This window comes from Platalea leucorodia (genome assembly GCF_965183815.1).
Source record: "Platalea leucorodia genome assembly, chromosome: 4".
NCBI lineage: Eukaryota > Metazoa > Chordata > Aves > Pelecaniformes > Threskiornithidae > Platalea > Platalea leucorodia.
The window spans coordinates 95,113,164-95,139,829 of NC_138826.1; the positions used below are offsets into that span (position 1 = coordinate 95,113,164).

At 38.4% G+C, this 26,666-nt stretch overlaps 1 protein-coding gene across 2 annotated transcripts in view; it reads left to right on the forward strand.

Annotated features, from left to right (window-relative positions):
- GXYLT1 (glucoside xylosyltransferase 1) overlaps positions 1 to 26,666 on the forward strand; it is a gene marked incomplete at its 5' end in the record, with an annotated part of 36,753 nt that overhangs the window by 3,656 nt on the left and 6,431 nt on the right. Inside the window, 4 exons of one of the 2 annotated variants that reach the window (XM_082309242.1) lie at positions 5,195 to 5,281; positions 15,720 to 15,894; positions 16,885 to 17,010; positions 18,511 to 18,762. In XM_082309242.1, coding sequence (XP_082165368.1) covers positions 5,229 to 5,281; positions 15,720 to 15,894; positions 16,885 to 17,010; positions 18,511 to 18,762 — 606 coding nt within the window. Of the gene's footprint in view, positions 1 to 5,194; positions 5,282 to 15,719; positions 15,895 to 16,884; positions 17,011 to 18,510; positions 18,763 to 26,666 lie in introns of those variants that run through there. The other variant, XM_082309241.1, reaches the window with a different exon arrangement.

Sequence of the window (26,666 nt, forward strand, 5' to 3'; positions counted from 1 at the left end):
TTTTCAAGTCAGTCTTTCTCCACATGCTTTCAGATCAGTTAATTAGCAGACTGTGCTTATGTGAGAAGTGAATCTTCAGTTAATATTATCAATATTGCCACTTCAATTAGGCAGATAATGGTCATCTTTCTATTCCGTTCCAAAAAAAGTGCTATCCTAATGGCAAGTTTGAGGAGCAGAGCAGGAATCAGTCTGTCGTCAGTTCCGTGAATTCAGTGAGGTCAATGAATTTGACCCTGTTAAAATGAAACATTTTTCCATTGTGCTGGAGTTCAGCATTTTCATGCAGCCAGCCATACTGTTTTGTTATGTGTAATGCCGATACCCGACTGTATCTGTCTCTTGCTCTCTAACTATCCTGGCAAAGGGAGAGTTAAGTGGATTATAGTGCATGGAAAAGTGTAGGAAGCATACCCACAAGCTCAGACAGGAGAGGAGGGTGGTTGTAATAGGTAGTTTGTTCTTTCCTTGCACTGTGCGCAGCTGTTTTCATCTGTGTCAGAACTTAACCAGCAGTTTCACCAGTATGCCTCTCAGCTACTCTTGTGCCTTAAGAAATTGGTCTAGAAATTGTCTAAGCATTTCAAAATCTGAGTAAAACATTTGAAAGGATGAAACATTGAACAATTTGAAGTTGAAACTTCATCTAAAAAAAAATCTGCTGAATTTGTCAAGCAGTAAGTTGACTAGCAAATGTTATTTTACATAGGAATGTTGTAAATTAATGAAACAGTGTCAAGATCTTTCCAGTTTAAAAGTTTGTCCTGTGTCAAACATTTAACATTACATCTGCTGTCTCTCATCTAATACAGCCATTGCTTCTCTGACAAAATACGTCATAACAAATTTGTGACATTGCTGCAAATGTTCAGGAAAATCTATTCAGAAGAATCAGAAATTCTTAGTGCATTTGGGAGTGGAATTGAGCATCTCTCATCTTCCCAAATTTTTATTCCTGTGATTATGAGCAGGAAGGAACTAAAAAATGCGGTCTTCCTGTTTTGCTGCACGTTGTGGGTTATGCTGTAGGAGAGACACCACTCTGTCTCTGGTAGTTGATTCTTGCAGACTTGGGTTGTTAATGCAATACTGACAGGAAGGCAATAGTCATGACTGCAACCCTCGCCATTTGGACATACTGCTAAATTTGCTGTGAAGTTACAGTAGTATAAAAGATGCCGCATGGACTGAAAAGTACACTTGAAAACTGTGAACTGCATTAATAGTAAGCCCACCAGTGCACTTAACAAAAGGCCTTTTTTTTTTAATCACTGATTTTTGGGGGATTCGTTATGGTTAAAACTTGACTTGCCTGAGCACAGGGCCTCAGTCTTCATTAATATGACTTGTGCATTGGTGTGTATTTTGCATGCAAATTTAAAATTGTCCTTTATTTCTGAAAAGTATTCTTCTTTTCAGGTCGCAATGTAGACACCTTTGCTATGTCTGCAAGACTAAAATTTTTACTATCCAGTGGTGTTGAAGCTAAATTACCTGATAAAGGTAATTATGAAAAGGCTGGTTGCCTAAGGGAGAGATACCTTGAACTGGCAAACATCTTTGAGAATGTTTGTCTGTGATACTAATGATTTTTAAAACTTTATTACTTCTTTGTTTTTATATTTTTGACAGTGGTTGCTGTTAGGAGTTGTGCAACCCAATAGTGGAATGGAGGCAAGGCCGCTGCAGGTCCATGTACCCGGGTCCAGCCAGTAGCAAAGCTGAGCATTTATTCCCAGTGGGTGCACATGCCCACAGTGCCTACATACATGGCTGGCTGCAGAGATCAATGCAGAGAAAACAGTGCTTGCACAACCACAGACAACACAAGTGGCCTGATTCTGTTCCCTTCTCTGGCTGATCAGGGTGAAAGGCTTTTAGTGAAAAATATATTAATGTATACAGTGTGGATCCCTCCAGTAACTGGCCTTAGGCACTCAGCCTATCCAGGAACTGGCTCCTGATCCTCTGGTTTCCCCTGTTGCCGGCCTGGGCATGCAAACCCACAAGGCTTGCAGCCCCACTTCAGTTGCTGGTACTCGGACCCTCTTGGACATGCACACACGTGCACAGATGATACACTATGGATCCTTCCAGTTATTGGCCTTAGCCTTGTGGCAGCTGACCAGGGGATTGCCTCATGCAAATGGATCTTTCGAATAGCCGGTACAGACCTATGGCTTTAACATTAGCCAACCCTCAAACCCCAGGGTTTCTCTGATGGCTGGCTTAGACCTTCTGGTCCTTCCAGTAGCCATCCCTCAGACCCTAGTCTCTTGTGGCCAGGTTGAGAGAGAGGTTCTTTCAGTAGCTCAGACCCTCTGATCTCTGCAGAGTCTCGCCCAGCCTTACGGCCGGTCTGATACCTGGCTCCCAAGCCTCTTGCTCTACTTGCGGGCTAGCCTGGCTTGATACTTGTTAGTGATTATGTGCACCAGCATGCACACCCACATGCTAACTGCAGACACGTCTCTCCAGTTTCTGGCACTGCAGGCTCATGGACCCCTGTGATCTGCGGCCACCTTTTCATTTGCTGGCACTTTGACTTCAGTGCACACACATGCACACAGAATGGAGCCTCCCATCACCCAGGAAAACAGAAATTGAGTTTGAGTCTGGTGATCGGGCATGCGACATGGCCAGTCATACTGACTGTCAATCTGTTTACATGTGACTGGACCCTCTTCTCTCTGGTTTTGCATTCTCATTCCTCCCCAGTCCACCTTGATCCCACGGTGAGCCCCACACCGCTGCAGGCAGTAACCCCTGTAGGCAGTCGGTAAGGTGGTCTGGAGAGCCTCTCCTGTTGTCTCATCTGGTGGATCTTCTGCTTGGCCCATGGGCTGACTGCTGTCCTGCAGTGGGACTGGGTCAGGGTGCTCCATGTCCCTGGGTTAGATTGCTGGGTTTCCTTCACCTGACATTATTTTCCGCTTTCTGTTTGCGGAGACTGGCCTTTAATCACGTAACCTATAATAGATGTGAGCAAAATATCCCTCCCTAATGCTGAAGGTGACTATTCCTGTCTGACTAGTAACCTCACTCAGGTAACAATGACTGTGCCTGTTTGATGAACAGATACAATGCATCTCCCTAGCTTTGTAAAGCACTTGGGGCACTTATTTGTAGTCTAAGCTTTCCTCAAGTTTTATTTCAAGTAAAAAAAAAAAAAAAATCTTCATGAGTGGCATTTTGAATGATCTTATTGTGAATAACAAGAAGAAAATGCTGTCCAATGATTCCAGTCTCTTAATGCTTTGTATGCAAAAGCTTTATGGAATATGGTAGCATATGGTCAGTTGAGAGAGACTTCTGTTGGCAGGAAAAAAGTCTTAGTCTAACATTAGGTAAATTATAAACATATGTATCCTAGTAACATTTTTGCTTCAAACATTAAATTTATGAATCAAATCCAAGGCTGACAACCTTGTCATCATGCTAAGTGGGATATTGGAAAGGCCCAATGTGTCAGAGAAATGACTTAGGCATTAATTCAAGTTTGCCTCTTGCCTTGGTAGTCTGGATAGGATAGTAGCTCAAGGCAGCTAAGAAAACACAGCTCTTGACAGCTGGAAGAGGAATCTCCTGTAATAATAAGATAATAATCTTCCAAACCAGAAAACTGTTTTTGAAAGACAGTCTATTAATTTATCCTAAAAGTAATGAAAGACAGTTACTTCAAAAAGGTACACAGTGGAGATCGTAAAGATTGTTCTTCAGATAAGCACAAGGTCTTAATGTGCCTTGAAGTTTTTAAGGAACTTCAAAAGCCACAGATTAATGTAAGAAAGAATCTGGCAGAGAAAACGTGTGGTTTTATACCATTTGCCTTCCCCAGAGGAGTGCAGATATCCCAGTCACAATCTACATTATCCTTTTTTGTACCTGGATATTTATTTGTGGAGACCATTCTTAAGTCATGAGATAGAATTACTTGACTAATTCTTGCAAACACATGTATCTACAGGATACAAGGATTTCCTGTGATCTCTACCAAAGAACTGCTCCACCCCCCCCAATGCTTAATGAGGCTTTGTGAAACTGTGTTTATCAGGTCATTTTTCTCGAGTGTTGAATAAAGAAGAAATTATACAGCTTGCCATTTTGGATACTACATTAATCTATTAAATCTGGTATTCACAAAACATTGGCCTTTACAGATGCCAGGTAACCCTACTAAGATGATGCTGATTAATTTCAAACTTGCAAAGCCAACTTGCAGTAGAGTTCTGAGCTGTAGTCCTTAAATACCTTTTCATCATCAAGCTTTTGTGTGGGTTTTCTTGCACATGTCTTTCATTCACAGATACCAGCTTTCAAAGGAGGAAAAACGCTGTTGGCATTGTGTCGCCAGGGCAGGAAGAGGGAGCAGAGGAGGCCGCTCAAGAGCATACCCCTTGCTTTGCACTATTCTACTTGCTCATTTAAGATTTTAAATCTTGATGTTGATTTCCTCACCAGAACCTTTGAAAATACACTTCTATTACTCTTTTAAAATATTTCCTATATTACTGTTGCATAAAATGTAGTGGTGGACTAGTAAAACATGCTTTTTTAGTTGTTGGTGTAGCACAAGTCAATAAATTATTAATCTTGTCGTTAGTATGGAGAAGGAAAACTTGCCAGATGTGGTGATTATTTCTGTATTGCATGAACCTTTTGTTATAAAACAATGGAATTCATTGGTGCTGCAAAGCCCTGTTTTTTGTTAAAAATCAGCTTTGCAGGTTTGTACTGAATAGAGTCATGGACGAATAGGGATTGTGTTTAAATGGACAATGTAACTTTGAAAATGGAATATTCTGCTTGCTCCTCTGCTTGAAGTAGACAAAGGTATGGCAAAGGTGAAGGAGTTCTTTCCAGCAGTAAGCGTTGCCATTCACTCTATTACCTATGGACTTATACTAAGCCAGGAACAGAGAGGGACCATCAAAAATCCCTCTGTTTTTTTCCCTCTGAAAATATATGGAGAGGAAAGGCTAAGGGAAGGGGACCATTCTTCCTTAAAAGAATCCTCCTGGTTGGCACCTAATACCTCCTCTTTTGTATTATCCAAGTTCCATTACATAGCCAGTCTTCTGCCAGGTAATTAACTATTCAAGTTATGTTTGAGCTAGAAAATAATCCATTTAACTTTGCCATAAAATCAGTAACATTTATATAGGTTATTTTTGTCTTATCCTGTTAGGTGTAAGAATTTGTCTGTATCTTTCTGGAATTCCTATTGGATGCTGCCCTCTGATGTTTGTGGAATGAACTGCTTTTGGGAAGCTGCTTTTCGGTAGGATCTATTATTAAATAGTACTTTATTATTTGATTGCAGATAGGTGTAGCTGATAAGTATTTTTGGCTATTTAGCAAGGTGGCAAAGCAAAATATTTTGATTGCTTCACATGCATTTCACCTGCTTATATTATGGTTGTCTTTAGCTGGGCTTTCTCCTGTTCTGTTATGTTTTTAAAATCGTAGACTCAAGTGTTATTACAAAGAGTAGATTTTTTCAGTTATGTTGCTTCATTAAATACAAACTTGCTAACATTGGTAAAAAGTCTATTTGAATATAGTCGGAAAAGTTACTGATGAATTAATTATTTTTGATAAATAAAACTTGCTGCAGAGTAATACCCATGATGTAACTTGCAATAAAAACTCGCAGATATGCTTAGTAGTTAAGTTTGGAGTTTTTTTATTCAAGTTACATGTTTTATAGAATTTGGGGAGGGTACTGCATCCAAAAGCACTGAAACAACCATTTTGGAATGTGCTTTAAGATACAGTATGTTAAAGCATAGACTGTGTCCTTAAAGTTGCATCTTTAACAATAAGTTTAAATGTTTTGCTGTGGTTGTTCAGATGCTTTAGGCTATCAGATTACAGAAGTAGCTTGAAAAGAAATGGAAGAAGCCTTAAGCTACTTGACAGACGTTCTCTAACCTGCATAGTTCTCTTCAGTATTTAACTAATGTTGTAAGTCAATTTTTCTTATATTTAACATTTTACTGATCATCCTTTAATATGGTTATCTCTTCCTCTTAGTCTGAAGCTTGAATATTTCTAGGGAAGCAAAGGAAAAAAAAAGTTTTGCTTCACAAGACTTAATCTATTTTTGAAAATTATGATTGTGGGAACGATGTTAGATCTGTCCCCTCTTCCTCTCTCCTTGTGTGCTGTCAGTGCTTTTTAAGCTCATCAGTTGCCAAGAAGTTACTTAAAGAGATGGCTTAGATTGATTTTTAGTCTGTTAGTGAACTGCACCTGTAATTTGGGACTGCTGAGTCTTTCTCGCTGCCCTTGGTAGCCAGTGTGTCAGTCCACAGGGATTCATCTGACTTTCCCTTTGGCAGATTTAGCTGTCTGAATGGACTCAATTCACTTTTTTTTTTCTTTTTTCCTCCTTAGAGGTTAGCTTTTGGGAGTTTAGCTTTATGAAGTTTAGCACAGGGGGGTAAACCAAATGTCAGTGCTGTTGTGGTGGAGGGCGTAGGGGCTTAACCTACGCTTAGCGGAGGGACAGGATGTGATTGTAAGCTTCATTCATCCATGGACATCTGAGCCAGTTTAACAGTTGTGTAGTGCTGAGAGAGGAGAGGGTCTCGCTGTCTTCTGATCCCATTGACCGTGATGATATCCGTGAACTCTCCACAATACAATGTAATGCACTAAAATAGCAGAAAACTTCCTTTCTGGATTTTCTGCCAGGCTTAAGGCACGTGGGACCTCGGAACTAGAAGCGGAAAAACCCCATGCAGTTACTTTGCATATAGCTTAAGCTGTAACTTGTATTATTCTATTAAGAATGCCGTATGTGGCTGTGAAGACAAGGCTGTTGAAGTATGCATTGATTATGACATAACTGGGGGAGTGCAGTTTCTTTCATGGTGAAACAATTGTCATGGTGACCCCCCAATATTTGCAAAATTTCACGTTTCTACATTTTGAAACTGAAAGATAAAAAGCTGCTTAAATGTGTGAAGGGGATGTGGTGTTGAGATTAACCATTTCAGATTGAGTTTGATTGTTTTATCAATATATTATTATTAAATTAATCCCCATATGTTGTGCTGACTCTGGTGCTTGTTGAATTCCTCAGTGAGATGCTCTCACTTCAGAGGGGGCCCCCCTTGCGTCCCCCAAACTTTATTTATTTCTTGCTCTGTTTAATACGTTCAGTTGGTTTCAGAGAGGTGCAGAGAGTTTGTGTAAGAGAAGAGGTGGGGAAGATGGCAGAGAAGGAGGAGAAAGTGCTTCCTCTTTGGATAGCAGCAAGCAATTACAGTGGCTCAGCACCTGAACCTGCTGCCTAAGCCCTGTTTCCTTGTATGTGCTGGAATGACGCAGAAGATAGTTGCAGTTTGGTTTCAGCTTTGGATATGAGTTATAATTTTGTTTAACTCTTAAACAAAATATGTGCGTTGTACTAGGTGCACTGAGAAGCTGAAGGGCTTAGACTTTGTTATCATTTTATGCTTTGAACGTGATACTTGGTAGTTGTTCTTAAGTTTGCAGTCAGATTTCTGGAGGAAGAGCAATGAACTTAATTCCATGCAAGTTTATTAACCACAGCAAATGAAGCCTAGCATTCTTGTTTTCTGAGATTGTATGTGTAGGGCCACTTCAAGAATCTTTATGAAGATAAAACCTGCTGAAGACTTTTTCTGTAAAGAGGCAATGTTGTGGTTCTAAATTGGGTATTTTTTGAAATAGAAAGGAGTGAGAGTTCTACCATAGTATCTTATTCCAAATAATTTGATCCTGGGTTGACTAAGCCTTTGCATTCTTGTTAAGTGTAGTTGTTGTAGTGAGGTGCAGAATAAAGCTGGACTCTGAAGAGACTGGGATAGGGAGAGGGATATGAGAAAAACCTAAGAGTTACATATCTGATCGAAATCTTAGGATAGCTAACTCCACTGCCTATAGACGGGCCAACAAAATAATGGGAATTCCAATGAGATTGCTTTTAATAGAAATGGCAGAGTCTGGTCATTGAGCTGCAATAACACTTGTCTTGAATCTTCTATTTGGCCTGATTTAATCCATAAAAAGAGAACAACACTATTTATCCAGTTCATAAATCAGTTTGTGAATGGAGATTCTGGTGTTCTGTTCTTGCTGTTTCAATAATCAAACCAAATGAGTTTGTTCTGAGGAGCAGATCATATAACCAGAATTTCTTTGCCAATAGTAGATTCATAAAATTTGTCTCAATGTTAGAATGTCTCCTTTCCCTTTATCAGTGAAGTTTCTCAAACATCAGAAGGTAGTCCTTTAGCTTTTGGATTTTTAAGTCTTTTCTTTGAAAAAGCTTAGCTTGTTTTCTCTCTGTTTCTAACTTGAAATTCCAGTTGGCTTTTTTTCCTTGATATCAGAACCACAGGGATTTGTTTATCCATGAGAGAAAGAACTTGGCGTAGATATTTTTGAAATGCAGCTTGCTACGTCATTTCCTCTGAGTAGCTGTAAGTGTATAATGCGTGAAGTGACAACTAGTGTTCTGTGGACTTGTAAGACTCAAGTTAGTACAATAGAAGTGTTGGAGACCTGTAGAGGAATCTGGAAATTTTTTTAGGAGAGAGGTGTGTATATATAGACTTCAGTATGACTCATACTATAGCTAATTCAACATCATTTGAAATCGATGAGCTCTGAGCAGTTTCTGATTCTAATAATGGATAAGGCTCTTATCTCTTTAAGTTAATCAGTGTAAGATCTATTGCCTATGCCGTATGTGGGAAGGATTTGGGAGCTATTCTGCCCCCACGTTATTTTATCACCATTCTGATTATCAACACTATTGAGACAAAATATCTTGTGTTGTGCTTTTGGTACAGAACATTTGTTAGCTTTTGCATTGATAGAGGAAGCATGAGATCACTTTTGCATAGAGTGGTATAGATTTTATCAAAAATTTTAAAAATGCTGATTAAGATAACATGAGGCTCAGGTTTCGCATGATCTAGATGATGCGTATCTTTTCTAGTACACCTTTCAAGGTGCTCAGTGTCATCTAGCTGGTATGGCTGCTTATTTCCTACTGAGACTGATGAAGAAGAAATTCTTAGGGGTCATTACTATGGCTACCTAACCTGCCTGATTTCAGTTGTTGGATGTTGCTTCTAGGTGGGTTTTAACTTGTGTTGCCTATGAAAAAAGTAAGTTTCACCTTTTTTTGAGTATATTGAGGTCCTGGTTGTGTGGATATATTGAGGTGAATGGTGAGAGACCTGAAAAACAGGACTTCTTCTCTGAAGTAGGTAGCTTATTGGAGGATGGGGCTTTGGACTTTTATAGTCAATTTTTAAATGACTAATATATTGTAACTTCAAACCTAATCTACTAATTGAGTTTGTAATTGAATAGATGACATTTGGACATCATATGCACTGGTATCATTAGCACACTTTTGCAAAATAAGCTCTGATTATGACCTATTTTTGATTCAGCGCAGTAGTAGAAAGTTAAGAAGCTGAGTAAAAACTCAGATTTTCATCACTTTCAAATCCAGATAATTTCTGTGGTTAGCTTGATCCTACTTCTAATAAGTGTGGGAATGATTTAACAGTTGCATTTTAATCAGTGTAGGCTTTGTTCCCTTCTCGCTCTGCCTATTTGCTTTTCTTTTTCTGGTGACTAAAGGCTGCTGGGTTAGGCTCCTTAATGATCAATTGATTTAGATCAAACACAAAGCATTAAAAGAAAAAAGGATGCAATAAGTAAGCCATCTGTATTTTATTTATGTATCTACCATTTGTTTTTCTGAGGCACATTGTGGTGCCAGGTTTGAAATAATACAGGTTGATTATATGAAAATATTTTCCCTGGATATTGTAACAAATATAATTTGCATTTTCCATGCTAATTGTCAAAAAACTTGTATGGGTAAAATATTTGCACTGATAATGTGGTTAGCTTTTTGTACTGAAGAGGAAGATACATTTGCAGTAGGCTTCTGTTTGTTCTTTTTGTAAGTGTAAACAACTTTAGCACAGCTGAGCCTGGCAACCTAGACCATTTGGTTATAATATCAAGGAAAGTTAGTTTAATGATGTTGTGGAAGGACTGAGAGACTTTATTAAGCAACCTTGTTTAGGAAGCTGAATATTGCATGCCTCGTGTGCTACTGAGCTGTAGCTCTGTCAGAACCAGCGTAAGAAAACTTGTTTTGATGTAGAATAATTTTTGAAATGGTTTTTGTAACCTACAAAATAATTTTTACATCCTTATATTGCCATTATGTAATACGGTGGTGGTTGTACATAAAAACTAGTGGTGCAAGTTAGGATGATGGCAGTTTTCTCAGAAAATGACAAATAGTTTTACATTGTTCAAAACTCATGCAATTATATTAAAAATGGGAACTCCTGAATGGGCCAGAGTAAAATTTGAAAGGACAACTGAGGTCAATTTATTGCTTCAGTTATAAGAGAGGACAGCTTGATCGCAAGTGAAGCTGGGCAGGGAGCTTCCTGTTGATCCCTAGGCGTGTTCTTAGTAGTACATCAACGGATGGGGAAAAGGGACTCTACTGCACAAAGTTTGTGAGATCGAATTAAGGCTGACCATGGTTCCTTCGTGGCTTTCCGTAATAACAGTGCCACTATACTTGAATGTGGCTTTAAAAGAGGAGAAAAATAAAATTGCCCTCAGTCACACTACAACTCTTTGAATGGTACCCAGGTCGCGCTAGGTGCTGTAACGCTGCGGCTGCTCTGGAAGGCTTGGAGCTGGGACGGCGGCAGCGCGTGCGTGCAGCAGAAGCAGCTGTTGCACGGTGACCTCAGTAAAGCAGGCTAGGATTGGGACAGGCTTAATGATCACAAATTAGATGGAGTTGGATACAGAATTCCTTCTGTCTGTCTCGGCGTTCCTGAGGGTTTGGTACCCTCTCACCTGTGCTCTTAATGTGGTATGTAAGAATAAGAATAGGAGAACCTTATCTTAAAGGTATGCAGGAGATCCCCCCGCTGCAGTACCTTGTGCCAAGTCTAGAGGGCAGAGCTAAGATTTTCGTGGAGCTGATTAGTATTTTAGCGGTGATATAATTTGGGGTTTGTTTTTTTTCCAAGAAGTTCAACTGGGATGCAGTGAAGGTTCTAGAAGAGTACAACCCGTCAAAACATACCTCTGTAGCTTACTGCCAAATTATTACTTCATAATTTTAATTGACTTAGAAATGCTAATTTAATATACAGTGTATCATGGTATACATCTTTAAACATAAGGCAGTGTCTTGACAGACAGGCTCTGGAGAATCTTGTTGCAGCAGATTCATTGAGCGTATCCAGCTATGTTCCTCTGTCAGAGGTTATTAACCCCACAGCAGAATTAATCAGTACAGAAGGAAGGTCTACACAGAAATACTTCAGGGCAAGGCTTGTACCTGAGCAGCATGTTTTAAAGTATATGTTTTTGCTCTCACAGTGTCAAAGCATTAAATGTGTTTTCTAAACTCATGGGAGTGCATGTGGTGCTCTCTCTCAAGTGTTTTATTTCATTTATTTTTACTGTCCCTACCACTCATGTAATTAGTATCCTCAGACAAGCGAAGTTCTCTTATTTGTCCCTAAACACTCAAATCCTGTCATGGCTTCCTGCTCAGTATCTTCTGTTGGATTGCAGGTGCATTCTTTGCTCTTCTGTTTTACTTACCAGTGGTTTTTATTTCCCAACAGGAGATAGGACTCGCACATTATTGGAGATTTTTTTTTTTTTAGTTTAGAAATTAGCACTGTCAAGTTTTACTTGTTAGTCTATCCAAAAGCCTTACTAAAATACAGTTTGTATTTCACTCTATTGTTGCTTTTTCCAGCTTCTCCACTAAGTTCTCCCATACCAAAACATCAGGCTACTAGTAATTAAAATGTGCCTGTAAAAATCTGTGTTTGTATTCTTGTTTTTTTCCACATTGCCTCTGAACTTTTTTTTGAAAACATCTCCTCACTTTTGAAAATGTCTTTAACGCTTTCAGAACATGGATTTGAGGTTCAATAAGGGTATTGCTCTGATACCAGAGCTTGCTCAGGTTCAGACAAGTTACAGTTCTTGTAAAATACATTTTATTTTGCTCATGGTCAACAAGGCTACTGAACTGCTAATAAAAAAAAAAAAATAAATCTGTATTGCTGAAAAAATCTTGTGTCATTAGGTCATACCGGATCCAGGCCTGTCTAAATGAACAAGGTTTTCCTTTCCCTGTCTTCTGGTGAGGTAGTTGCATGACTAACTGCAGTGGAGAGCAGTGGAGGAAAGATGGGGAACAGGGTTACAGAGGCTGGAAAATTCAGGAAGAAATAGAGAGCAGTTGAGGGCAGATAATTTTGAAAGGAATTGGGGGAAAGACCACAGTCATGTAGAGATAATATTGAAGAAGGGAGTGAGGCAAGTCGTGGCATAGATAACTGGCTCTGTGGGTGGGGCATTTCATATTGAAGGCAAGACTGCAGAGCTCACACTGGCAAACTCTGCTGGACAACTTAAACTTCATGCTGCTGCTAGTGGGAGGAGGAGGAGAAAGTGATGAAAGATGCTGGCAGCAGAGGATTAGCGGAAGAGGCAAGTAGTGTCCGTGGATGAAGATGAGGCAATGATTGCCCTCTGGGAGTGGAGAGAGATGTGTATGTAGGGAGAGGAGCAGCACTGAGGCCTGATTATTAAAAAGGAGGCTGTGACTCATAACTTCTCCTGCTGTAATATGTCTCTGAGACCTAATAGGTCTCATCCTCATAGTCCCCAGAGGGAATGGTGGCCTGTTCTTTCCAAGGGCTTCTTGCTCCATCTGCTTCAGGGATAAAGCTTTGTGTTGTGGACTTATGGATCTGAGTCCAGTTGTTCCCCATATTGTGCAAGCTGAAATTCAGTTGTTACTAGTTTTTTTCTAAATATTTTTTTTTGCCTTTTCAAAAAATTATTTTTAGACGCAGATTTGAAAAATTGAACCCATGAAGTCAGAAACTCATAGAACAGAGATTGTGCGAACAAAGCGACTGTAAAAGCATATGATCAGTCTGTTTTTTGTCATGTGGCTTGAGATGTTCTTTTATTCGCAGATGTCACTAGATGTAGAAATAATAAAAATGCAGTCTTTAAATCTCAATGCATTTTAGAGTTGCTTGGGCATAATTTTCATCATACCTTATTCATGGAAAGCCATGTGTTACATGTAGTCCAGGAACTTGGCTTTCAGCTATGCAGTTTGTGTAGGTTGTGCCCTTATTTATCACATGACCTTGCAGTATCACTGTAGGCTCTCGTGACTTCAGGGCTTAATTATTGTAATTCCCTTTTCACTGGATTAGGGATGAGGCTAATCTGCTGCTTGCAGCTTGTTCAGACTGCAGCAATGTACTTATTTGTGGGTTTCAGCTACCCTCATCACATTCAGCTTTGTGTTTTTTACATTAGCTTCTTACTATGTGGTGTAATGTTTAAATTAGCTTTATGTATAAATGTCTGAATGGGCATGGCTCAGTTACATTTAAAGATTATGTTTTATGATATTTTTTCCTGTTAGCCTGAACTAATTTTTCAGGTTTTGCTGCAAGACTTGTAAAAGGTTTCAGTCTGTGGATTAAATCATCTGAATATAGACATCTGCATATAGGTGTCTATGTCAAGTAGGTCTTAAGCAGTCATTAAAATTGAAAGAGTGTAGTGAATGATCCAGGTGACTAGCCATTAAGTTGCTGAGAAGTAAATGGCTGGTGTTAATGGAGAAGCACTTGGGTATCCTAGATGTCTCCTTAGGACTAGTAGATACAACATGATCTTTGAGACACCCAGTTCTTTTGGACTGGCACCTGGAGGTCAGGTGGGATATTCTAGAGCTTATTAAACGGCACTATACCTATGTTAAAAAATTGAATCAAGCCCTAGGTATTTCAAAGTAAATAAGATGAATTGCTGTCTGCACTCCATATCTGGCTCACCAGATCTCCATTGGCTTTAATGACATTTGGACACAATCTTGTATGTCAGCGTCTTCATTTACGTATCCTGTTTTGGATCTGAATCCTACCTGTGAGGTCGTTCACCCATGTGATTTTTGGGGCATTATTATGCTCCAGACCTTGACTTAAGACTGACTGCATGTTCTAATTAAAATTTTGTTACTCTTAAATCCCTGGGATGCTGGAGATTTTTAGTTCCAGGGCATTGAAGTCTTCCAAAACTTGGAATGTTTTTTTAAATGCAGCTATTATTTATGGCGTTAAACTTCAGCAGTTTTACATCGATATCTTTGCTTATATTTTGCCTCATGGAACTCAAAATAATGTGTGTTGCTCTTCCATGCCTTAAAGAAAAAAAGGCATATTTGCATAGTATCTTTTGTCAATTTAAAGGAAAACTTGTATGCATCTAAAGTTTTAGTTACATAAATTGGGTGGAGGTTATGTGCTAAGAATCACATCTGTTAATTTCTGTTTTGAAGTGTCTCTCTCTTTGGCAAGTTTCTAAGAATGGATGGTATGTTTGCCAAGCATTTCTCCACTGTTACTAGTTTGGGAAAGTCTTTTCCAGCTTCTGATTTTTTTTTTTTTTGTCTGCGTAACTTTGAATTAAACTTGTAATTTAGACCTTCAGATCCTCTTAGTTCTTTTAGCCCCCCCTCCTCCCATAGTCCATGCAAATAACTCAAGTGCAGAATATTGTTTTGAAGATTGGCTTTCAGTTGACATGTTTAAAACCTCTGAAAGCTTTTCTGACTAATTAAATATATGAAATCCAGGAGAATGTGGTTTTAGGTTTAGTATACCCACTGTGTTTGCCACCAAACTAAGGGTATTTACCTGATGATAATTTTAGCCTATTGTGTTAAAATAAAGAAATAACTTTTAAATGTACCCTGTATAATACATACCAGGCACTTCGCATCATAACTGTTGTGCAGCTGTCTTCAGGAAGAAAGGACTTCCCAGTCCCCACACCTTGCAGTGGTTTAGTCCCAAGGACATGAGTAGTGCATGTGGTCGGTGTACCTGACGGATTTTCCAGAACCACTGGGAGCACCAGGACATCCCACAAGGCCATTTGAGCTGTTAGTTTCCCCTGCTTCCAACCCAAGTTGTACTCCTGCAGGATGGAAGGAGGGGAGAAAGCTTTTAGCATTTTGCCAGTGCTTAGGAGAAGCCCTGAAGCATGGGTTTGACAAAAGGATTTACTGGAGCAGAAAATGAACAAAACGCCTAGATCACTCAAAAATGTTCTTAGAAGAACTTCTTAAAAGTAGGGGGTTATATCACTTTTGTTGTTGAGTTTAACTCTGCAATATTTATTATGTTTCCCTATCTCTGTTCTGAGTCCAGGGAAAGAGGAGAAAATGAACTCATGCATAGACTTAATGTGCTGTCAGCCTTTCACATTTCAATGTAACTTCATGTGATCTTTCTCTTAATGTAGCTATTTTGATGGAATTTCTTGCTAGTAATGGATAGTAAGATTACTAAGAAAATGAATATTTGTTTGTTTAGTTTCTGTATAGCTCTTCTATACCTTGTTTTTCCCTCATAGGCTGGGATGGTGGGAGTGAATATGAGAATAGTTCAGGTTAAATGTAAGCCTACATATGAGGTGTAATGCTGTAGTTTGTATGTTCTGAGTTATCCTTTGCTGGTTTAAATATGATAAAGGATATTTTGTTAAATTACATGCTGCAGTAAATAGTAGAGCTTTTCTTTAAGCCTGTGCTAGAAATAATGTCAAATGAAAAAATATTTTTGTATCAGATACGATTATATGAAAACACATCCTTCTGAGAAAATGCATCTAGCAGTGGTTGCCTGTGGTGAAAGACTGGAGGAGACTGTTACTATGTTGAGATCAGCCATTATTTTCAGCATCAAACCCCTTCAGTTTCATATTTTTGCTGAGGACCAATTGCATGAGAGTTTCAAAGACATAGTAAGTACCCAAATAATTTATTTAATCAATTTGTAGTACAATTTGAGTCATATATAGCAATTTCTCTGCTTCTTGGGTGGTAGTTGTTGGCTGTAGTGGCAGAAATGCGGGGATCTAAAAATAAGGTAATACGCAAGCCTTTCGTAATATTGGATGGGGATTTGTGAATTTTTTTTTTCCCTGCGGAAAAATGCCAGTTGCTGATATCAAAGCTTTTCATAGAGACAGACCAAAACTTCCTGATTTGTCACCTTGAATCTGTTAAAGACAAACCTGATGTTCTGAACACAAACCAGTTGTCTTGTGTGAGCTTATTTAAAGTTGGTTTTATAAGAGAAAACAGAGATCTGTCCTTTTTTGTTCCTGTGCTTATGGTATGAGTCAGCCTTACATTGTCTAAACAAAGTGAAGCGTCAGTCTTTGAAAATGGTAGCTATGGTTATGTCTAATTTTAGTAAATTCCAGTTAATAAATATAACATTATGACTGGAGTAGCAGTATTAGAAGCTAACTAGTATATAGCTGTGGAGAGTTTTACTATTTTTGTGCTTAAAATGTCGTACTATGACATTAGTATGTTACAGATACTAATATACATACACTAATGTCACGCGAACAGTAACTGTGGCAAAAATTGGGTAAGGTTATTTTAAATTGAGAAAGACTTCGTTGGTATTTCTCCTGTGGGAACTAGTTAAGAGGGGAAAAAGTTTTATTTATTTATGTTTTGTAAACACTAATTTATTTTACTTGCCCTTACTTTTGTATATGATCCGATATGATGTGTTTTCTTCATAGTGGCCTGCAGGTGCCACTTTTTGTTCAAGTATTTTGAATAGTTGACAGATTATTGTAGTTCAGGAAGCATTTCTGTTACGGAAGAGAGGTGTTGCAGTTGTGTTCAAGTATCAATTTGAATGAGGGATTGATTTCTTTTTTTGTAATAGAATCGAACTGAACCAATTTTTATGATCTCTTCTTTTCACACAGCTTGATGACTTCCCCAATGAAGGAAAAGTTAATTACACATTATATCCAATAACATTTCCAACTGAGAGTGCAGCAGAATGGAAGAAATTGTTTAAACCATGTGCTTCACAAAGGCTGTTCTTGCCAGTGAGTTATTCTGTAATAGGACAATACGGAATTCTGTTTATGAAGCATCAAGCTGTCCTTGTTAATCTAATTTCTGCTCAGTTTTAAATTAAGAACTACTACTACTCCTAAAAGTTACTTTTATGACATCCTAAAAAACGCTCCGAATTTAACTTTCTTCTGTGGCACTAATAGACTATAGAATAAAAGTCTCACTTGCTGTATTATGGCACAGTATCCTCAGTGAGGGGTACAGGTCATGTCATCCTCTCAGAGGTAAGAAGGATTTATCACACCTCATCTCCTCATTTAGTTGGAAAGTTTCCTGCATGCATGGGTCTGAGAAGTTGTCGTGGTTTAACTCCAGCCAGCAACTAAGCACCACGCAGCTGCTCGCTCACTCCCCACCAGTGGGATGGGGGAGAGAATCAGAAGGGTAAAAGGGAGGAAACTCGTGGGTTGAGATAAGAACAGTTTAATAATTGAAGTAAAATGAAATAGAGCAGTTAAATAGGCAAAGCAAAAACCGTGCACGCAAACAAAACAGAACAAGGAATTCATTCACTACTTCCCATGGGCAGGCAGGTGTTCAGCCATCCCCAGGAAAGCAGGGCTCCATCACGCGTAATGGTTACTTGGGAGGACAAACACCATCATACCCAATGTCCCCCCTTCCTTCTTCTTCCCCCAGCTTATATACTGAGCATGACGCCATATGGTATGGAATAGCCCTTGGGCCAGTCTGGGTCATCCCTCCCCCCGGCTGTGCCCCCTCCCAGCTTCTTGTGCCCCCGGCAGAGCAGGGGAAGCTGAAAAAGTCCTTGACCAGTGTGAGCGCCACTTAGCACCTATTCAGAGACAGCTTAGCACTACTTAGCAAGAACCAAAGCATCAGTGTATCATCAACATTGTTCTCATCCTAAACCCAAAACACAGCCCCATACCAGCTACCAAGACGAAAATTAACTCTATCCCAGCTGAAACCAGGACAGAAGTGTTAGAGAAAATGAAGCAAGAAATGGGCTATAGTTGCCAGAGTGCAACCTTTTCTTTGCTCATCTGAGACACTTCAGAAATCATACTTCAGGCTAGGTGAATTATAGCAGTGGCAGCTATCTCCCAAATACTGTCTCTTCTGGGGCTCCCTTACCCCTCTCCCTTGTTTGATTAGATGCATAGGAAAGCAAGGGAGCAGGAGGAAGGTAGGAGCTCCTGTTACGGTAATGTTTCACCTGGCCTGCAGCCTACTCCTGAGGAGCCCTGGGATATAAAATGTAGACTGAGTGCCTTTGCATTACTATTCTATATAAAACCTCTGTTTCACTCTACAAAAATTCTCCAAAATGAGAGAAGAGGGAATGATGACAAATTTATGGCCTGCAAACTGTCAGTCTGAAGTGAATTTATTTGCATATGACAAAAATGTATTAAACTTCATTGTGTAATGGCAGCAACTTCTGTTTTATGAAGAGAAACTCCATAAAACTTAAAAGTCTGGTTTTCGATTTCTTTCCCCCACAGTTAATCCTCAAAAATGTGGATTCACTACTGTATGTTGATACTGACATTCTGTTTTTGAGACCTGTTGATGATATTTGGTCCTTCCTGGGAAAGTTCAACTCCACACAAATTGCTGCAATGGCACCGGAACATGAAGAGCCTCGTATCGGGTGGTATAATCGCTTTGCTAGACATCCCTATTATGGAGTAACTGGAATAAATTCTGGAGTCATGTTAATGAATATGACACGTATCAGAAGAAAGTATTTCAAGGTATGTGTGTTGCCTTTATTGCATTTTCTGTGATTTTACATCTTTTAATTCTAATCCTGTTTCAAATTCATGTGGGACAGTATTTCTGAAAATATTTTTCTTGTAATTAGAATAACGCTCTAAAAATATGCTGTGTTTAAAATGGTATCTAACTTGTGTATTTTAAATGCCATTCACTGTAAGTCTTGGAATTCCTGAATTTCAAGTGTGCTTGATTGTTTTAATTTTTCTTAGTTCTGAGAGATCCTGTGATTTGATATGGTCTGCTGTAAATTACATTTGTTAGTAGATATTCTGATATTTTTTCTTCACTGTAGAGATCTCAGAAAATAGTTAATGTATACTGTAAACTAACTTTAAGAATGTGTGTAGTAGTATGACCAGGAGGTGGTGCTAAAACATTTAGTAAGTTATTTTAGCTGTACGGTTTTCAAATTTTAGTCTTTTACATTGTAATCAGGTGATTATCACCTTAAGTATCTTTTGATTTACTTTGAAGTCACAGTTTTTGTAGAGAAATAAGTTCATCATGAAAGTACTTACTAAAGTAGTGCATGCAGCAGCAGGAACGGTCATTGCTTCACAGATGGGAAGTTTTTTCATATGTACTTGAAACACAAGTGCAACAGCAGTGCTATGTGATTATGCTAGGCGAAAAAGTACTTGTCTGTGTAAGAGAAGTTTGATTAGAGAAAAATAATCATGCAGTCAAAAACTATTGGAAGGTGCGCCCATAAAAGGGGCAACATAAACTTGCAGTAGATGTTACTTCTCCCCCATTTCCAATTTAAGAAAGATTTAGCTTTCATCTTAGCATTCTTGCTGTGTATATTTGTTATGGAAATACAGAGAATTTAAGAAAAAAGGAGAATGGATTATCTTGGTTGTAGTTAAAGTAGAATCATAGAATCGCTAAGGTTGGAAAGGACCTCTGAGATCATTGAGCCTAACCTGTTAACCTAACTGCCTGGTCCATCTCTAAACCATGTCCCTAAGCACCACATTCACACGTTTTTTGAATACTTCTGGGGACTGTGATTGTACCACTTCCCTGGGCAGCCTGTTCCAATGCCTAAAGTAGGAAGTTACAGTAGCTATAGTATATAGCTGTAGTTTCCCCAATAAAAAACCTTCTCTGTATATATCAGTGGAATCTTGCATTGTCTATTTTGTTATTTGTTTGTTTTCCTGATTATAGCATCTGGAGAAATGAAAATATTGAAAAGTATAACAAGAAAAATATGGGACTGAAACCTGAGTGTATGTTAAGCTCTGACAGTGCATTTCTGTGTAGTGAATTATTTTTAGCGTAGTAAATGCTGAGATAAGGTTGGTCTTTTATTCATACTGTGCCAGAATTCTGGTTAGGCTTCTCAGTACAATTTAGGTTATCAATCTATTTGAAACTTTTTGCATTTTTACTAAAATTGGAGTTAAAATTTTCAGACTTATACAAATTTTGTAGGATACTAAAATTTTCTTCCATATTAACTGCAGTTTTCTAGAGTTTTATGTAGTATATAAAGTCCTTTCTCCTTAACACCTAAAACCGGTGGTTTCTTAAAATTTAAATGTATATATACAGATTTAAGTAAGTGAAATCATTCATGAATATTTTGAAATTCACAATGGAATATTGTTGGTTTCCCTTGGTACTAGAGGGCTGGAGTATTTTCAAGGTCCTGAAAATATCTGCTACGTATTCCTGTTGTTGCCATGTTGTATATTTATTAAGCAATGAAACATGTCAGATTGCTAAACCAAAACCAGCCTTGGAGGAAGTGCTCTTTATTATGGGGGTAAATATCTGTGATTTATAAGACCTCAGCTGTAAGGTGAGGCACAAATCCATATGCTTTTCTCATGATCCTCCTGGCAAAGTTCAGTATACCTAACACGATGTACAGTTTGTGGCTAAGTGGGCCACTGAACTTCTTTCTGTAGTGAGGAACATTGTGTGTCATAACTGGTATGGGGAATCAGAACAAAAAAAAAAAAAATCTTCACTTGTCCTGAAAACATTCATCTTAATGCTTTTTCTCAAATTGTTCAGTATGTACTGTACTAAGCAAGTCTGCTTGATGAGTTGCAGGCTTAGCATTCATACAATTAAGGGAAAGGAACTGAGATTGGAGTGAGCTACCCAGTGCTGTGCAAGTATACTAAATATTCAGAATTATGAAAGGGCATTTGAGAAAGGGAGGCAGAAACCGAGCAAAGCTTCCCAATAGCAAAGCACATGATTCAAAACCCTTTTTGATGGCTTTAGTTAACAAAAATAAATAAAAGCAATTAACCCATACTCCTGTTCCACTTCAGTTGTTTTAAATGTTAGAAATACAGCATTTGCTGCCTTTAATCGTTAGTCATCCTTCTTTGGCATCCTTCCCAGGGCTTTACTGTCACTTCAAACTTAGACTTCCCTTTCCATGTCTGATGCATATGTACTTCTGGCCCTTGCTTTCGCATGTCTTTTGAACATCATACTTGTCCAGGAATGCTTGTGTGTGCACTGTGGCTATTCCTTAAACATTTGAGACTACTGGTGCACATAAAGAAATATTCTTTCACTCTTGCTTGATAGTACAAAGTAAAAAAGAAAGAAAAAAAGATGGTGTGTTTTGTATACCTGGGGGTTTTGGTTTTTTTGTTGTTGCGGTGGGGTTTTTGTGTGTGTGTTTGTGTGCAGCTTTTAATGTGGTTGCTGAGAACTTATTTCTTGCATGAATGTCATCTTTTTCCTTCCGTTCCTACACCTTTTTCCCCCCTGCTTTCATCATCCTATACATCTTTCCTGGAGTCTTAGTCTGATGGCCTTGAGCAAGAAACACAGATAAAATGTTTGGGTGCATGGTGTTTTGACATATGGATCTTCTGGTTCAGCTGAAGCATTTTGAAATACCCTCTTTGGATACCCTTCTTGATTTAAAACCTTGCCCCAGTATCTTTCAGGCCCTTGTGTAACAAATGCTGAGTATCTAGCTGAGCATCCAGGTGTTTTGCCTCTGTCCTTGTATGTTTCTGGCAAGTGTAATATTTGTTGTTTGTTCAAGCTTTGAATTTGGAGGGACAGATACTTTCTTCAGTGTGACTGGCTTGCTAAGACTTTGCATTAGACCTTATTGCCAGTGCCCAACATATTTATCACTGCAGACTTTTTGGTATTGGAAGGCTCAGAATTGTTTCTGACGGGAGACTACCTCATGATTTCTAACCCATGCTGCTGACTTAGTCCTTTCACCTATTGGACACACTGGAGAAGTGTCCTACAGTATCAGGCTTGTGGTAGCATGCTCAGCCCAGTCAGAACAGTTTGAGGACGTCTAATCAGAGAGCTACTAGGTTACCTGAAACTTAGGAATGATAGTGCTTGATCGTTCTCCTCTCATATCATAACTAGATAGTGCAGCCTGGGTAATGACTAAGCAGGAAATGAGTTTCTCTTACACAATATTGATTATTGAGATCTTGGCTTAGAGAGCACTCAGCAAGGGAACCATTTAGTTTATGCTCCCTCAGTACCTAGAGTGTGGTCCCACAAGCTTGCGGAGCATTCCAGGGTCCTAAGATGCACAAGCTCCGTTACAGAGACTCTGCTGTTCGTGGAGACTTGCAGAGACTGTTTTCTTCTTCAGGTTCCTTGAATGTCTTAAAAGGATGATGGGTCAGTATGAAAAATGGCAAGTCTTGCAGCAAAGCTTTGAAAAGGGTTTAGTGTAGTTGAGACTATACACAGTAGGCCTGAGAGAGTGTATAGCTTCCCTTGTTACTGATGGCAAAGGAGCTACTAGTCTGAAGCCTTCAGAAGAGAGGTAAACCAAATTCAGGGGTAGAGACTGTCCTAATACCCCTTGCCAGCAGCACTGCAGATGCTTTTGAACCTTACAGGTACTGTCCCATGTTGTGTCCCATTAACTATTCCAGTCAAATACAGTAGAACTAGAAAATGCTTCGTTGTATTATAGGAAGGTCTGAATTTGTTTATATTCCTTCAGGAGACTCAACAAATTCATCAAGGAGTATATAAATTCTGGGAATTTTTATATCTTTAAAAAGCTGCCTGTGGACCTTTTTGTGTGACTATTTAGTGGCTAGAGCACTTGTGTAAACAGTGGAAGTTTTGAATCAGGATATTCCTCTAATGCAATGGATTTAAAACTGTGAGTTCTTTGTCTGTTGTAGCTTCTTCAGCCTGAAATTACAGAGTGAGCTGCTCGAGGCCTTTAAGCATCTTTCTTCTGTTGTCACATTGATTTGTAAGAGTCAGGAGGAACCAGAAGATGAATAAATAAAAAGGAGAACCAGAGACTTCAGCAAATGCTTATAGTGCTCATCTGGGTAGCAGAAAACCTGTAGTTCCGTGTATTGCTCCAGGATTAAGTCTGCTTTTATCCACTTATTTATTCAAGTCTCAATCTTCTCAGGACTGTCAGGTCTATTAATTTCGGACAAGCATCCTAGCTACTTGGCTATCTATGGTGCCTAATGGAAGCTGTCACTCCTGGTCCTACCTATCTAAATAAGATAGATAGTCCTGTGTGTTTTGAGACTTTGTGTATATATACGATACAGATATATGCACTGTATGTATACATACATATGCACACGTGTATACATATATAAAGATACATATGCATGCACGTATATGTTATTGAATATAGTGTGGTCATTAAACAGTGCATAACTGTACGTAAGACTAGAATCGGTAATGCCTGCCTGTTGTCTTTGCTAAGCAGCAATTAGAAAATAGGAACACAAAACATGGAAGAAGTAATGGTAGGTGACTTTTTTTTTATATTCGTATACATATAGGTATAGATACTTTTAAACTTGAAGAGATGTAGCAAATACCGCGGATAGGGTGTTTGAACAAAAAGTCTTAGATCAGTGAGGCTTTGTGAATAGAGAACAATGACTTTTATCAAATTTATTAAGAAACTTAGTTGCTGTGATGCCTGAGACATGGACAGTCATGGAAAGGAATGAGCGCTTAGAAAATCAAACGAGCCCCAAACAAAATAACTCCAGATAGCATATGCAAAGGAGAGGTTCATGGGCATGCTTTAGACAAAAAAAAGATCAAAGTTCAGAGAGTTTCTATGACCTAAGCCGTTGTACACTTTTCTTTTTTATCATTCAGTATTGCTTAAGGCTATAGTTCCAAGAAATACGGTGAGCCTGTGCAAAAGCTAATTGCTTCTAAAAGGAAGGTTCCCATGTCTTACCATCTGCTTTTCCCTGCTTTTCTTGTTTACTTTGTCCTAGCCTCTGGTGTTTGTTGGTCCCTTCTATGATTCAATTAAATTTGGTAACAGTAGAAAAAAGAAATCCTTCTACTGAGTTAGTGAAGTAAATCAGCTCACAAAAACATCTTAGCAGTACACTGTTAGTGCAAGGACAGGAGAGAGTCATGTAACCAGAAGGAAGAGGGCTTGCTCTCATTTGGCATTAAGGGAATTTAAATTGGTCAACTGTTTGTGGGACACAGCTGCAGTTTCTTTAGGTATTGCTGTATGATTTGAGTATTTTTCCTCAACTTTACATTTTCCTACTAGAATTAAGAGAGAGGTAACACTAGGTTGGTACAGGCTAAATGTGACAGCTCTTTTAAGTCTGACTTCAGCCTTGGCCAGGCAGAAGTCTTCTGGGACAGAAATCAGTAATGACCACAGTAATTAAAACACAGTGTCTAAACAAACAAATAAAAACATCCTAGGAGAATATCTTAATGTCCTTATGTATATTTTGTTCTTACACATTTTCTTCCACTCAAAAAAACCTGGAATTTTGAGGGTTCATAAGAGCCTGTCTGTATCAGTTTGATGGCATCACAGAAGCCATTGTGGCTTTTTTTTGTTAAACCTCTTTAACCTTGTTGAATATTGGAGAGGAGGCTTATGTTCTGGAAATCCTTAAGTTATCATAGAGTTATTTTTCTCATAATTACTTGAGTAACTTTTGAAAAGCAATTCTATCATCAATTTTGATTGAACTTGAGCATTCTACCTCTTGTGCTGTTTGACCTCACTACAAGTTAGAGTAGAATTTTAAAGAAGGTTATATAACTATTCAAATAGTTTCTCTTGCTCTGTGATTCCTACACTGGTTTCATTAGACATCGGTGTTAATAAATTAATATATAACTCTTTTCTATTTATGCAAAGGTTATTGAAATACTACGATTTCCAATTCTTAAATCTGATAGCACTATTTGTCAAGTAGTATTGCTTCTAGACATCTGGCAATGTGATGTATGCTGTTACCTGCTTTGCATCTCCTTGGGATATACTCTGGATTTCACTGCTATTAAAACTATAGAAGTTAAATTATATGAAATAATGACTTTAAGAATTTCAAGTAATATTTCTATGGGTTGCTCTAAAACTTTATTTCCCACTGTATATTCTCTTATCATGATTGTCTTGACATCTGTGAGCTAAGTCAATTCTGTTTTTAATTCTTAGCACTGAGTCTAAATTTAAAATTTAGGTCAATATTCTATGGATGGCAAAGTTCAGGTGAGGGAGTAATCTTTACCCACCATGATTCAGTCCGATTGATCTGCTTTTTGGAAGGTTTTAGCTTGGTGTTAAGCCTGTGTTTTCTTTTGTTTAATCACATTGCACTGAGCCTAATGATAATTTTTGCTAGAGAAGAATTCTCTCGTGCATTTCTTATGCCTGCTCTCATCGAATACTTGCAAGCAATCATAGTCATAAATTTTTTAGGACAGAAGGGACTGTAATATTCCGTTTGGCTTCTTACATAATATAAGCTATAGATCTTTTTTGTATTAATTCTTGTCTGAAATCTGATAGTATTTCTTTTTTTAGTCTTCAATTCTGAGAGCCCTTCATATTTGATGGCTGAAATAATTTGAGGAAAGACTAAAAACTGAACTGCTAATTTTTGCACTTTTTAGCTTGTCAGTGGAAAGCTCAGAGAAGAAAGTCTTTGATACTATAATTCTAAAACTGAATATTTTGCTGCTGGTAGTCTTTTCTGTTTCTTAATATGCTGTTTCTGTATACAGATCCCAAACCATACTGGAGTTCTAATTTACATTTTATTTTTTTTTTTTTTTTTTTCAACTTGGTTAAAAAGAACCAAGGGTATAATCTTGTACTTGTTGAGGAATTTTCTCTCTTTGGGACTTACTGTTATTCTGTCCTCACTCTCCCAACTGAAGTAGAAGGTACAGAGTGAGCAGCCTGGTTCCTTTTCTGTTCTAATTGAGCTTAAATATGGTGTAAAGATAAGAAATTAGCTTTAGAATATGTAACCTGTTACACTGCAGATGGTAGCCCATTTGGTAACGTGGAGTTCAACGTAGGCCAGCTTACTCCAAGTAGCACCTCCTCAGCCAAACCTTTAGAACTTCTCCTTTTCCTTTGAAGTGATTTTGCTATGTCAAGAATTTGGGAGTTAAGTAACAGCTGTTGGTTTAGAGTCTTGCTGCCTTTTGCTAGTGAAAAGTTGTGCCTTTGCTGTGGAAGTTCAAGTTCAGTAACTAAAAAACATAGTTCAACTAACGAAAATTCCTTTGAAAACCTTTGAAGGATTTCTGTATTTTTGTACACTGCTTTGTAGCCAATATTTTTTAGCTGTATGTATTTGGAACTATTTGATAATCAATTTTATATTGATCCATTTTGAATTTTTGAAGTTAACTTTAAAACCTGTGTATATTATAAAGACAGAAAAATTGCATGAAGTGTGAATGTTTATAGGATCATAGAATGCTTTGGGATGGAAGGGACCTCTAAAGGTCATCTAGTCCATCCCCCCAGCAATTGGCAGGGACATCTACAACTAGATCAGGTTGCTCAGAGCCCCATCCAGCCTGGCCTTCCAGGGATGGGGCATCTGCCACCTCTCTGGGCAAACTGTTCCAGTGTTTCACT